Below are 13,965 nucleotides of genomic sequence, written 5' to 3'. Positions count from 1 at the left end.
ATTAGGAGGTCAAGTGAATATACAGTAAACAGTGGACATTGTCACTCAAAGTACTTTGCACTGTTCTAACACCAACTGTAGGTATTGACTTTAAAGGTTTTATGCTGTGGAAAATTCAGATTTGGAAATTAATGTTTATTCAGCTCAAATGTCTTATTTTGTAATATTATTTGCAAATTTAAAAAAAAATAATTTTATTATTCTGTGTATCAGAACCTGCACACAATTTCATATTTTGTCTGTATGATACACCAGTACTTTTTACTAAATATTCTTTTTTCCATTCTCATTTGATTGATTTGTTTGTTGTTCTTTTTTAGATGACTATTACCACAAGTGGCAAATTACAGGTAGGGTGGGTTTGTTAGAGAGTGCTTTTAATTTCATGGGTAGGGTGTTTATTAGACCTCCAGTTATTCTCAGGATATTTTAAAGCATATTCTCAGCTGTCTGGTATTCTCTTTCCCTCTTTTGAGAACACATTTCTTGATGACAGAAATTAAAATAAATCTAACTGCAATAAGATACAAGCCATAATTCTTTTTATTTAATGTTGACATACTGTATGTCTTTTAATATCTGATCTTCATAAGGGTCACAACCACTTGGCTCAATACCTGGCGGGATTTAGTTCTCCGTTTCTAAATACCACCCGACTCATCAGGGCACCTTGCCTTTACACTTTAGGTCATTTTGACAGCATTCTGATGTTGTCCCTGGTTTGTCTTTGCTTAGGCCACGCAGACGGTAATGTCTGTGTGGATAAGGGTCAGCTGTGTGTGCACACAGTACAGTCTGGTGAAATCCCAATCTAATTAAAGACAAATCAATCCCACGGCTGTCTCTGCTTAGCTGCAGCACTTGGAAATCTCTGTGTCAACATCCTGGGATCCTACAGTTCTAACTATTAAAGCGCACATGTTAACTTTGACATTAGCATTGAATGGGAAACGCATTAGACACCTGCAAACAAAGACCAAAAACAAGAGGATGGAGAACGGTGAATTCTCTGTGGTAAATTAGCTCCCACAGAGTTATTATTGTAATCAGAGGTTTGGAGGCTTATGAACGGCAGTGAAACTCCCATTGCGTGAGACACTACCAGACTCTGTCCAACAGCGTGGGCTGCACACCTTCTGCAGCATAATCACTATCATTTACCGGAGCGACGCCCTCCTCTGTTTATTGAAATATTAATCTGGGATAAACAAAGCTTTCAACAAAACAAATTAACACTCACAAAGAGGTGCTGTTCTAATGCAGTCTATCGAGATAGATATTAAAATGCAGATGAGTTTAACAGGAAAAGAAGCAGCGCCACAAGAATTAACGTAAGCAGACCCCAGGTGATACAAATTCCTATTTTCCTTTGAGGGGATAGTTGGGGGTCATCAGTGCAGTGTTTCTCTGCTGAGATCAGCATCAAATACAGCAAATGAAAGATGGTTATAATGAGAAAAAGAGGGATTAAGGTAATGATGGCAATCATTTGTTTCCAATTACTACTACAGCTGTGGAATAACTTGTTCTTGCTCCAGTCCTGCATTCAAAAAATACATTCAGTGGTCTTCATTGCTGTGCCACAGGATCTCCACTTCAGCAGTCCATCACCATGGCAAACCAGACCACAAGAGCAGATCTAATTTTTAAAACCTGTAATCACTGAGAGTTCACAAGTTCAGTTGCATATCCAGGTCATGTTTAATCAAAAGAGTACCGCAGACATTCCCCCTACAGCTCAAGTGATGATACCAGTGGCTCCTTTTTTAGCTTCATTTTCCTCCACAGCCAGTACAATGGTACTTAGGTGAGTAATTAGAATAACCTGAAGAAATAGTAGCAAATCCTTGTAATCCCTTGTCTTTATCTGTCTTTAACCCTCTCTCTCTTTCAGCCCCAGGAGCCGCAGCTAAAAGCTGTCCTTTGGGTTCTCTTTAGAAGTGGGACACTAAGGTCCCAGCCAAATGTCACACTGTGGTAGACGCGTCTGTCTTCTCTTCAAATTGTGTCATCGCACCACATGCTCTTTTTTTAACTTGCTGCAGGTTTAAAAGGATATAGTTTAAAAAAAGAACATAGCGATTAAGTCAGTAGAAACAGAAAATCCAAAACATATGTACACTTCTGGAAAAAAAAAAAAACATAAAAGAAGGCAGACATTTTTAAAAGGTCAAATGGGTTTTAACGATTGACAGGAACCCTTTGAAGCATTTATCATTTGATGGCTAATTTTGCTTCACATCAGGTGGCATATTAGAAATATTCCTCCCAATCAGTCAATCTGGTTTGTCATTTTCATCTTCTAGCGGTACCTCCTGTCTCTCTAGGCACTCTGACTCTTCCCGTCCTCCTCCTCACTCATGACCACAACTGTAAGAACAATATCCGTCTGAAGAGGAGGAGTAATGGCAACTTTCACAGATGAGTATCTCGCCTTGTGTGATTTGCATTCAATTCTTGTCACGGATAAGAAAAGCCTGTTGAAGTTGTGCGCACGATACAGTCTCACACTTAGAAAAAAAAAAAAAAAATCTGACACAGCACATTCACACTTACATGCACACGCACACATGCTCACTGGAAAATAATGAGTTGTCACATAAGGCTCTGGAGTAATGCTGAAACTATCTTTAAGAAACAGCAAAATGCAATATTCTCTGACAGCAAAACAAATGTCATTATTTTACATGCTAAAACCCATGTTAAAAGTATTTCATCTGGTTAAATTTTCCAAATAATACAAGAGCCAAACTGAATCACTTAATGGATGCAGTTGGTCACCACACAACGCTTCGATGTGCTGGTGAGGCACAGAATGACATTTGACAACATCTATCTCGCTTGCCCCACAGCACTATCTCCCCACTGCTTTTGGAAATTCAGCCTATAAAATGTCGAAGGTTAAAAATTAACATGTGATGGATTTTAATCACATAAAAAAATTGTGCCAGTACATTTTTTGTTTGATTTGTTTCCCTTTTAGATATGAAAAATAAAAAATAAAAATCTTCATCACATCCTAATCACTCTCGCTTTTTTGTCTGATTTTCTCTCTCCATTGAATAGAAAAGGAATTTCATGGCAAAAAAAAAAAAAAGAAAAAAGGAAAGAGTGAGAGATTACGGTCCGGGGGAGAGAGATAGATAGAGTGTTTCATCCAGGTCACAAAGCATTTTTATTCTTTTCCTTCAACAATTTGTTGTAGTACAAGAAGTAATTTTCATAGTATTTATTATTTTTGTTGCTTTTGATCATCTGGTGTTTGTATTTACATAATAGGAATAAAGTATTCATGTGTGGTTTTCTATGTACATGGTTATACCAACTGTCGCTCAGTGTGTCTGTGACGTCTGCAGTCCTGTTTGCCACAAGAACACACAGATAGTCCGTTTCACTCTAGGCTCTAACAGCAAAGTACAAGGGAAGTGGGGCAGCAATGTGCACTTGCAGCCCCGGGATTTAGAAACTGAATACTCTCTTTAAACAACAACAAGGCAGTCATTTAACGTTTCAAAGGCCTAAAGCAAACGAACACAGAGAACAGCGGAGAGCGTCGCCCAGTCTTATGGGTGTAGGCTCTCCAGCTCTGGATGGGTGATACAGCACCTCCTCAGTCTCTGTCTCCACCTGTACTCCACTTCTGTACACTTGTGATTCACAGCGAGACTAAATGAAGGCAACTACACTGAATCAGCTCCCACTGGCTGCTTGGAACAAAAGCTTTTGCTCCCTTTTACTTAAATGGAGTATTGTCTTTGCTTTTTTTTTTTTTTGATGTTCAGAAACAAGCACTTCAGGATGCGTGAGTGTGTGTGTGACAGAGAGAGAGAGAAAGAGAACAAGTGTGTGTGTGGACGCGTGTGTGTGTGTATTTGCCTTGTAAATATTCTAGTTTCTGTTCTGGCTCAATAAAAGATATTTTTGGCAACGATGAAGAGCTTTCTGTGAGACATTTTAGGTAATAATAGTGTACAATATTCCCTGTCTGCACAGCTAACTACCCCTATCAAATGATGACTTTAAAAAAAAGAACCCTAGATGGTAAGAAAAGGAAATGAGACAAAATATAAAACAATATCCTCATCTACTGAGGCAGGTCTGAACACATAAATTTCTTTTAACAAAGTTTGAAAGTTCTGAAATATCCAAAGGTAAAGGGGGGAGTGGATTGGTACATTCAGAGTGCTGGACTTGGCCTTAGGGTACCAAAAACTGGGGTCGCACAGAGGTATCAAAAGCTCTGATGAAAAACACCCATCACTCATATCCAGACGATGGGGGAGAGTTGACGATAAAGGCTGCATCAGCAGAGTCAGCTTTGACTCCCCCAGAAGCTCAGTCAGTTTTCTCATATGTAAGTTAAATAAAAGTCAAGAGAAATAAAGGCAACCAAATAAGCAGAGAGTGGAGACACATGAGAAAGAGACCGCTCAAAGGAGGCTTTGGCCGTTACGACAGTTTCCAGCAGCCTCCTTGAGACTCCAGTCACAGGCTGGTGACCAGTTGCATCTGTCCGTCTCCCTCAGTGTGGGCGGGCTCCTGAGCCTGGAGTCCCTCCCCGCTGGGTCTTTGAGGTGGGGCCTGATAGAAGGTCTGCATGGGGGCCCCACGAGAACCGAGAGCAGGCCTCCCAGAGCTGTAGTACAGCTCTTCAGGTGGCTGAGCTGAACGCGGCACGACCTCTAGCGGCTCAGGACTGCTGTCGGGGTAGGGAGAGTCCCGCAGGTTGGTAATGCTGGTGTACAGGGAGTCGTGGGCAGGTGAGTCTGGCGCTCGATTGTCTCCCTGCTCACCACCACTCTGACCACTGTTGCCGAGGCTCTCTGTAAGGTCAGCCGTGTAGCTCTCTGACTCCTCTGGATCACTCTGGTAGAGGACCGACTGGGCGCGCTGCAACAGCAGGGGTTCTTCCAGAGCTTTATAAAGCAGCTCTACATCCTGAGGTGTTCTTTGCCGTCCGTCACTCAGAAACTCATCGTCCTCGTCCATGCTGATGGAAGGCTCTTGTCCGCCTGCAGTTGTTCCCCGACCCACTCCGCAGTGAGGATGTCCCCTAACTAGACTGGCATACGTTCTGTCCCCTGCGTCAGTTCCACCTCCTGCAGGTCCTCCGCCTACACCGCCTCGCAGGTTGTTATGGACAAGCTCAGAGATGATCATTTTCTCAAAGGCTGCGGCATCAGAGAGGTTTCGCCGGGTGCCTCCGCCTCCCAGGGTTTCTGAACTACGAGGGTTGAAAATGGGTGGAGGAGTGTCTCCGCCATTAAGAAAGTCACAGCTGCCGCCACCTCCACCCGCTGGCCCACTTCGCATGGAGTAGCTGTTGTTGAAGTTACCATTTAGCGGAAGGGTCTCCATTCCACAAGGGTCACGGGGCTTAGAAAGTGTACTCTCTGCATCCAAAACAGGCAAACAGATTTAGCATTATTTTTTTATGGTGACATTTCAGATAAATACATAAAAAAACAAAATCAGGGAAATATTAATTATACTTACTTGGGTCACGGAAAGTTCCTATACATCCCAAAGAAAAGCATGTGGAGCGAACAGACAAAATGAGTGAGAGAATCTCTTGGATAAAACAAAAAGAGCCATTTTAAATCTAAGAGAAGTGAAACAACTGATGGCATGAATGCACTACAGTCTGTTTACATCTTTGTCTGAATATTCCCAACTTTGAACAAATATAACAACATCTTCTGTGTCGCTTTCACATATTTCTGTTAGGATAAGTTGGAGAAGACACACACAAGGTATTAAATTTGCCTATATCCCTCTTAAACATGCCTCATAACCACGATGCTTAAATTTTCATGGTTTACTGTTACCTATTCTAGCACATTTCAAGCTTAAAAGAAGGCAGATCCCTAATTTTCAGTGTTTACTTCAAAGAATAAAACATTAAGCTCAACGTCTTTTCCTGACTTTGCTTAGGGCTGTGTTTGAACAGTCTTCTGCATATTTAGACTTTAGACACCCACCACTTGCTTTGTGCTGAAAAGAGCCTTGAATAAAACAATAACAAAACAACCATTTCCAACTTTTTTAAGTGACTAAGTTCTTCAGCACATAAGAAATGATCTTTGGCTCCCAAACCTCCTCAATTTCTACAGGAGAAGCATGCAATGCTAGAGCTGACAGACTGGAGGGAAGACAGGCAGGAAAAGCATTGTAACACACTATAACAAAATGCTTCTTGCTAACTCTAACCAACAGTTTCACACACACATTCAAGGCCTTTATTTAAGTTAGATTAAATGAGGAGGTGAAGTTCAGGGTTAGCCTAGAACTGTAGCGACTGTGCCGTGAATTTTTTCATACCAGAAAAGTATGTTGTGCATTTCCAATCTGTCCAGTTTGCCCTGTAGTTCCTAAGTAACAACAGGGCAAACAGTAAGTGGATTTTACTTGTTCCTAAGTAAAATTCACTGCAATCAATTGCCTTCAGCTTCAACTAAGTGAAATAGTAACAGTTAAATAATAACCTTCGGTAAGCTATTCATCGTCTGGTCGACATGAACAATATACACATATTAGGGGGATTTACAGAGTAAAATTACTTACAGGGTTAGTAGAAACCTTTTTATAAAAAAAAAATTATGAGAACCTCCTGGAAATACTGCAAAAATATGATTTAATATAACACATTTTGAGCTGTTAAGAGCTGTGTTATTTTTTTCCAAAATATCATATTAGCTTTTTGATCTCAGGAACAACAACATCTATAACTCTTGTAGCTACTTTTTATCAGCATACATCCAAGCACCGAGTTGGGTTCTGGTAACCTTGAACCCACCCAATTCCTACATCTTTGAAAATTGTTAGTAAAATATACAGTGGTACATAATTTACCTGAGTTTTTAAATTTTTTTTTTGAAGTGGCAATTATTTCATGAACTATACCCCACAAAGAAAAAAACTATGATTTCTTCACAGCAAAGGAAAAGCCACAGTTGGCTGGAAAGCATAAAGTGTGTTCATACTTAAATTTTAATGGCATAGTTTGACTTTAATCAACGGTCTTCTTTGGTGGCGGCGTGGGTAATTAAACATTCTAATGAAGTGCTCACTACGTTCCCTACTACTCTTTTTCAGAAAATGACTTGGCTGCTAGGCCTGTGGCTATCAGGCTTGATACATTGTACAGAGAGGTCCTAAAATATTTAACAGGAGCTCCTCCTCAAACTTTCACATTAAACCACCAGGAGTGATGCACAGCGGTTGCAAACTAAGTCATGAACCAGCAGCACCAAGTCACAGTTTTCATTTAATATTGTAAATATCTGCACATTTGACTAAATCTGTGACTAAAGGCATCCAAAAAGAGGAGAGCAGTTCCCATGATGAACACACATATGACTGACCGTCATCCAGATGGACCCCCCCCCCCCACAGTGATGATTTGATCCCTTTCTATGGACACCATGATTCGAGCCAACTATTTTTGCTGCTCAGGAACAGGAAAACCTTCCTAAAAAAAGCTGGCAGTCACAGCTGTAGCTAAACTTCTAATCAATTTGTGGCTGTTCTCGTGAAGATTCAAGATCTGACCAGATGGCTGGTTAGGCTGTAGGCACTGTTTGGCTCTGTTCTGCTCAGCCTAGTGAATCCGTCTGACAGCTACATAGTCTGGGGAAAGGAAAAACCCACACACACATACAAGGGGAAGGCTCCCACACACACACACATAAACCCTCAACAGCAGCGAGTGTGCATCTACTATGTCAAACTACTGACAGCAAGAACGACGGCGAGTTGAGCTCATATTGTGCTCTCAAGATTGTCCACACAGACTGAGGTGTTCATGAGGAGCTAACCTGTGGAGTTGAAGACTCCAGGTGAGGGGGGGGTGAAGCTTTCAGCCAGCAGAGTGTTGTAGGGTGATGTACCAGAGCGGGTCTGTAACACCGGGTTTGTCAGAAGGTGGTTGCCCATGGTCGCTGCAAAGCGCAAACATTTGAAAAAATTAGCATAACCATAAACATCACTGTAAATTTACCCTAAATGCATGCACACAGAAACAGAGCACCCAGTAGGTGTGCCACTGAAATTCAGACTCTAATAGCATCTGAAATCAGAAGAATAGTTACTATTTATTCAGATGGGGTTATTTTCTCATGCCATTTCTTTATAGAGTAAAACATTTCGCAGTATTCCCTTCAGTTTTTTCGTCTGCTGATTGTAACCTTTGAGCGAAAAGGAAAGAAAAAAAAATTGAGAGGAAGGGCACTGTTTGGGGGATTGTTTTTCTTTTCTTCCCCTTCCACCTTTGGTTCATGACGATGTAGTCAGATGGGGGGAGAACAGTAATGCATGCCATTATGTAGGCTACGGGTGCAGTCATGGAAACACAGTTAATTTCACAGTGAAATGTGAATGCCACTACAAGACAAATATAATTCAAAGAAATGGCACACTGAGACTGTTGTATAATGCCCATGTATGGCTCCAGCCTGAGGCAACTCGAACAGAAATGCCATGAAATTAAAAATAGGACAGCATGACGGAGAGTCGTCCAAGGCAAAGTGCAACCTTCAGGTCCCCTGCCTACCGTTCATCACAAAGCGAGGAAGAAGGGGATTCTAAAAAAGCAGTGAAAAAATGCACTCACACACAGCTATTTATTTGTCATTTCCCCTCCTGCTACACTTCCTCTGTCCATCTTTCTGGCAGGCTGCACAAGCCTGTCTCCTGTTCATTCTCTGGCTTGCGTTGCTGCGATAAATCCACCAACTTTTTCTCAGTTCCTCGCGCCAGGATTTTTTCAAGCATCACCAAATTAGTCGGGATTAGCTGTCTGTGCGTACCTCCTTATGGGAATATCTTGTAGAGAATTAAAGAAAGTAGCTCAAAGTGTAAAGAAAAGTAGGGCAAGGGGAAGCATGGGATGCTCTCAGTCTGTGTATAATACGTTGTTTTTTTCTGGACAGATTACTATTGTCAGGAAGAGACTCTGGTTCATACGGAAGTGCACAGAAGAAATCAAAGAGATCTTAGATGGCAGCGATAACACATCTCTCCTCCAGACTCAGCCCTGTAATTATTTCTCCATGATACAGTCTTACACTATGCATGTCTCCCCAGATGCCTTCCTCTTTAACTTTCTGCCAAACTTCTCTCAGCCGCACGGAAAATAAAGGCTTCACAGCTCATTTGTTTGTATTTGACAGCACATCATGAAGTGATCCACATAGTACGTCTCCTCCAGGTCTGGTGATTGCTCTATTGCGACAAAAAAAAAAACTCTCCAGAAACCAGCAAACCGAGCCACACAAAGACACAGACTGACATAGACACCTCTCATCTATCTATCTCGCTCGCAACACACCTCGTCCTCACCCCCTGCCTTGCTCCTGTCTCTCTCCTCAATTAGAATAATTACCCCCTGTTCGCTCACACGCTAATCAGTTCATTAAAAACAAAATGGATGAAATTAGCATAGAGAGTGATGGCTGATTTAGCAACTGCCTCAGTGTCATGATCAACACCGACCCTCCCCACCTTAAAAAACGAGTCTGGAACCTGAGCCAACCTAGATCATCTCGGTGCCACTGATTGCAGCTGCAGTGACGCCGCCATTTGCAAAAGGCTGCGATAATCAGCGATGCTGGCGTTTTATGTGTCTTTGTTATGCCGGGCTGAAAAATTCTCTCAACTTTAGTTAGGAGGACTTTATAGGAAACTAATTTAGTCAACTTGAAGGAAGAAGACTATTGGAAGCAGGTTTCAAAGTGTTTCTGGTACCAGTAAGAGTTTTATTTGGTAGGTTAGAGATGCTATTGACTTCAAAATTGGATTACTTTGTAGATTACTTACTCAGGTAAGCTGTGGCATCAAAATGATTCCAACTTTGGATACTAAGGGGTCTAAAGTTGTTTTTAAAAGTACCATCCATACCATGGAGTACGGTTAGCATTACTCCAAATCCTAGTTGAAAGTGAAACTCATCTACCTAATTTGTTGTTTCCAATTTTTTGCTCTCCACTCACATTGAACTTGTATGAATTACAGCCTTTTCTTAACTAAATCAAAAAAGAGGTTGTACATGACAATCACAGCAAATCAGCAGTTTCTGAAAATCTCAGAGCAGCCTGTTGGACAACTACAATCCAATCATGTCATGTGCAATGTCACTTAAATCACTTATCTTCTCCATTCTGACATCTCAATATATATGTTGCCACTCCTGTGGCAACATCTCAATAAATTTAGCCTTCTGAATTTAAAAGGCTAACTTTATTGAGATGTTGTCACATGAGTGGCTGGTTCAATATTTGTTTTGAACAATTAAACAAGTGAGTGAAAAATAGTCTGCTGCTGAAGACCAACTATATGTAGGTTCACCCAGATCTGTTTTTAGCACTAGTGGCCTTTATTCACTTATAGCTTGACAGGAAGAGCAGAAGACGTGGAAGAACATGCAGTAAATGGCCCGGGGCCGGGAATCAAACCTGGGATAGCTGCGTTGAGGACTGTAGCCTCTGTGTATGCTGCACTTGTTTTACCACTGAACCATCTGATACTCTCACCTAAATCCGTTTTGACACAACATCGTGCATTTCAGTTTGTATCAATTAAAAGTCAGTTTAAAGATGAATTTGTTTGTTTCGAGATGCAACTCTTTTCAGTGCTGCCATCATATCAGTGTCAGAGGAATTTGTGTTTATACAACCCTAAAAGGAATAAAGAGGACAGAAGTCAACCACTTCACTATGCCTCTTAAATCAACTGCAAAGAAAATACGTTTAAAGAGAGGCAATGTTCAACGATTTTTTTATGTTGTAATCTTGTTGCATTTTGGCGAGAGTATGTCAAAGCCATTCCAACATTGCCTCAGGAAACAAGATAAACAGGTAAAAAAGCAACATAAAAAGCCTCCTTCCAGAGCAGAAAGAAGCCAAGCTCCATATATTTCAGCTGTTGCTTTGGGACATTACTGACTTGCAGTAGCTGTGAGCATCACCTAACTGAAACACAGCAGGTTGCGAAACTTACCATCCAAAGAGGAAGTCTTTGACCATCTGTTTAAACTTTTGCTGCTAATAATCACTATTTGCAAATTGCATCACTAAATAACCTTATAGCAACACTAGAAAAGCATGAGCACACATTTCATCATCCTGCATACAGGAGTGTGAACACATTTACAGTGAATTACAATATTTTTTCCTCTGCTGTGTCCACTCTTGGTCAGTTCTGTGTTAATGCATTTGTGTTTGTAAGTATTTAAGTGTGAATAATTCAAAGGAAGTGAAAGAGCGAGGGTCTCACCACGGTTGAGCGTCGGAGTGCTGTTGATATCTCCTGCCATGAATGAGGATTCTGTCTGCTTTCGAACCGTGTCGTTCCACATCCTACGGATTCGACTCTGGGGCCAAAGCAGAATGCAGTGAGTGGCAGATGACACACATTTGTCCCATTTACATGATGCAGGCCATAAAGCAAAGGTTAATAGGCCAAATTAAATTACAGTGGTGGCCAGTCCTAATGGCGTACCGTCAGTCTTCTGTCATTGTTTAGAAAACGGCAATATTCCCTTGAATAAATAAAATAAAACTGAAGTAATTATTTTTTGGACCTAAAGAGGAATGTTCAATGGTCAGCACTCAGCTAGAAACTACAGAAAAGGCCCAAAATGTAGGTGTAGTGATGGACCCAACCTTGAACCTGGAAAGACACATAAAGACAATTACAAAGTCGGCCTTCTATCACCTGAATAACATTTCTAGAATTAAAGGGTTCATATCCCAGCAGATCTTGAGAAACTCATCCATGTGTTTATCTTTAATCACATTGATTACTGCAACCAACTCCATGAAAAGCCCATCAGAAAGCCTCGGCTGATCCAGAATGCTGCTGCTTGTGCTCTCATGAAAACTACAAAAATGGAGAGCCAGTTCACCCCAGTTCTAAAGTTTTTACACTGACTTGCTGTAGCTCAGAGAATAGACCTTAAAATGCTTTCTTGTTTTATAAGCCAACTTTGGCTTGGCACCAAAACACACTAAAGACTTTTTGTTCTTGTAGCAACCTTCCAGATCACTCGGGTTTTCTAGTTCTGGTTTCCAAATAATTGTTTCTTTTTTCATTCAAACCAACTTGGCCCTGTGTAAAAGAATAATCACTGTTTTTGTTAAATCATGAATTGCCTATTATAACTAATGATTTTTGTGGTTCCACACACAGGCCTGGTTACTTTCTGACCTGTATAATCAAGAAATCACATTAACAGAACCTTTCTGACAGACTCATTGCCAGCTATTGTAAATGCTTGCTGCCAGGGGTGGCAGAACTAGTTATTAAGTTTAGGGGGCAATTACATTTTCACATAGGGCTTGACTGGTTCGGCTTCTTTTCCCTTAAGAAATTAAATCATTATTTAAAAACTGAGGTTTGTGTTTACTCAGGTTATTTTTGTGTAATATTAAACACTCTGATGATTTGTTAAATTTAAATCCGTAAGGTATGGTCCGAATATGTATCCAGAGGACACATTGTATATACAATATGCTGTAGCTAGATTTTTGTAAATCAGTGTAAGCTGATCAGCTGTAATCAAATCCAGGAGGCTTCGTGTGATCTACAAAGAACAATAGACAAGCATGTCAGACAAAAGAGATTCGGGCTTGGAGTAAAGAGGCGTGCAACTTTGCCACATTATCATGGTGGGTTAATGAGCTCTTGATGCGCAAGATGTGATTGCAGTAGCTGATACAATTGTTGCATGTTATTACATTTTGGAAACGCTTGTTTGTTGATTGTAAAGAATACTCGGCCATGTTTGTTTGTGTCTCATGTGTCTCTCCAAAGATCACAGCATGAACAGGATTTCAGCAACTCCTCTGTGATGGTTTCTGCATCTATATAAATACAGGAGCTTCTAAAGATATCTTTAAATGAGTCATCTCTGATGTACAGCACTGATCTGCCAACACTTTCCTGAAAGGCAACAGTGAAACTTTCAAAACAAATTGTGAATATGCAAGCGGATCAAACAGGATTGTTTATTTGTAATGATGCAAATGGTGATGTAACACTCTTTATTCCCCTGTCCTACAGAACAAATGTATTACCGCGGTGTCATTTTAAATTTATATATCTTGATATATAAATTACTGGAAAAAGTAAGTTATTCACCAGAAAACAATCTGTGAATCACAGGTATTGGTAAATAATCTAACCTCTGCACATACAACACTTTATGTTTCCAAATCGTACATAACGGAGCTCTTTGTAGCATTATTCTTAAATAATGCTAAAATGATTTAGCATTATTTATTTAACAATGACTCTATTGAATAAAATTTTTATCTTTTTTTTAAAAATAAAAAGATTTTTATTCAAATTACTCAAATGAATAAAATAGTCATTTAAATAAAAATCTTTTTATCTTTATACTCCACAGAAAAAAAACCAAATAGATGTAAAGTCATTTTGCAGCAAAGACAGATTTCCTTCGCATTTCCTCAATGAGAAACACAATTCGATTATCCAAAAGGTGTGTAAAGACGTGTGTCGGGGTGGTTTTGTGAGTGAGTCTGTCTGGTCTGCACCTGTCTGTGGGCCGCTGCATGGCGAGCTTGGCTGCCGCTGTAGTAGCGGTTGTTGGCGCGCAGGCCGGAGTTCTTCAGGGAGCCGTGGGAGCTGTTGGTGGAGGAGCGGCTGCAACAGTAGGAGTGACGCAGACATTTACTGTACTCCTTATGAACCTGCAAGAAGGAATAAAAACAACACCAGCAAGGTGAGCGAGTTGAAGGAATGATTCATAAACTGAAAAATATAGTTTCAAAAGGCTGTATGCAAGTTGGGTATTTCATTCAGCAATTTAAAAATGTACCAAATGCAATGCATCTAAGCATGCACGATGAATTTTAATTATTTATGCCACTGGACTTAAGAGTTTCTTTATATAATTATTAATTAAAGTACCCTGTTATTATCTAGGCTTTGGTTGGATGAAGTGAC

General features: G+C 40.5%; 1 protein-coding gene across 2 annotated transcripts in view; it reads right to left on the bottom strand.

The window, feature by feature from the left end:
- Nucleotides 1-1,682: 1,682 nt before the first annotated feature.
- The window catches only part of adgrl1 (adhesion G protein-coupled receptor L1), a 108,011-nt gene continuing 95,728 nt past the window's right edge, over nt 1,683-13,965 (bottom strand). For both annotated transcript variants that reach the window (XM_014469698.2, XM_023348792.1), the window contains 5 exons: nt 13,554-13,709; nt 11,272-11,368; nt 7,818-7,940; nt 5,497-5,514; nt 1,683-5,393 (listed from right to left, as the gene is read on the bottom strand). In XM_014469698.2, coding sequence (XP_014325184.1) covers nt 4,486-5,393; nt 5,497-5,514; nt 7,818-7,940; nt 11,272-11,368; nt 13,554-13,709 — 1,302 coding nt within the window. In that variant the 3' untranslated portion in view covers nt 1,683-4,485. The remainder of the gene's footprint in view (nt 5,394-5,496; nt 5,515-7,817; nt 7,941-11,271; nt 11,369-13,553; nt 13,710-13,965) is intronic.

The sequence above is a fragment of the Xiphophorus maculatus genome, chromosome 16 (assembly GCF_002775205.1).
Source record: "Xiphophorus maculatus strain JP 163 A chromosome 16, X_maculatus-5.0-male, whole genome shotgun sequence".
In the NCBI taxonomy this organism is placed as follows: domain Eukaryota; kingdom Metazoa; phylum Chordata; class Actinopteri; order Cyprinodontiformes; family Poeciliidae; genus Xiphophorus; species Xiphophorus maculatus.
The sequence above is the reverse complement of the archived record's forward strand: the minus strand, read 5'-3'. Positions and strand labels throughout refer to the sequence as shown.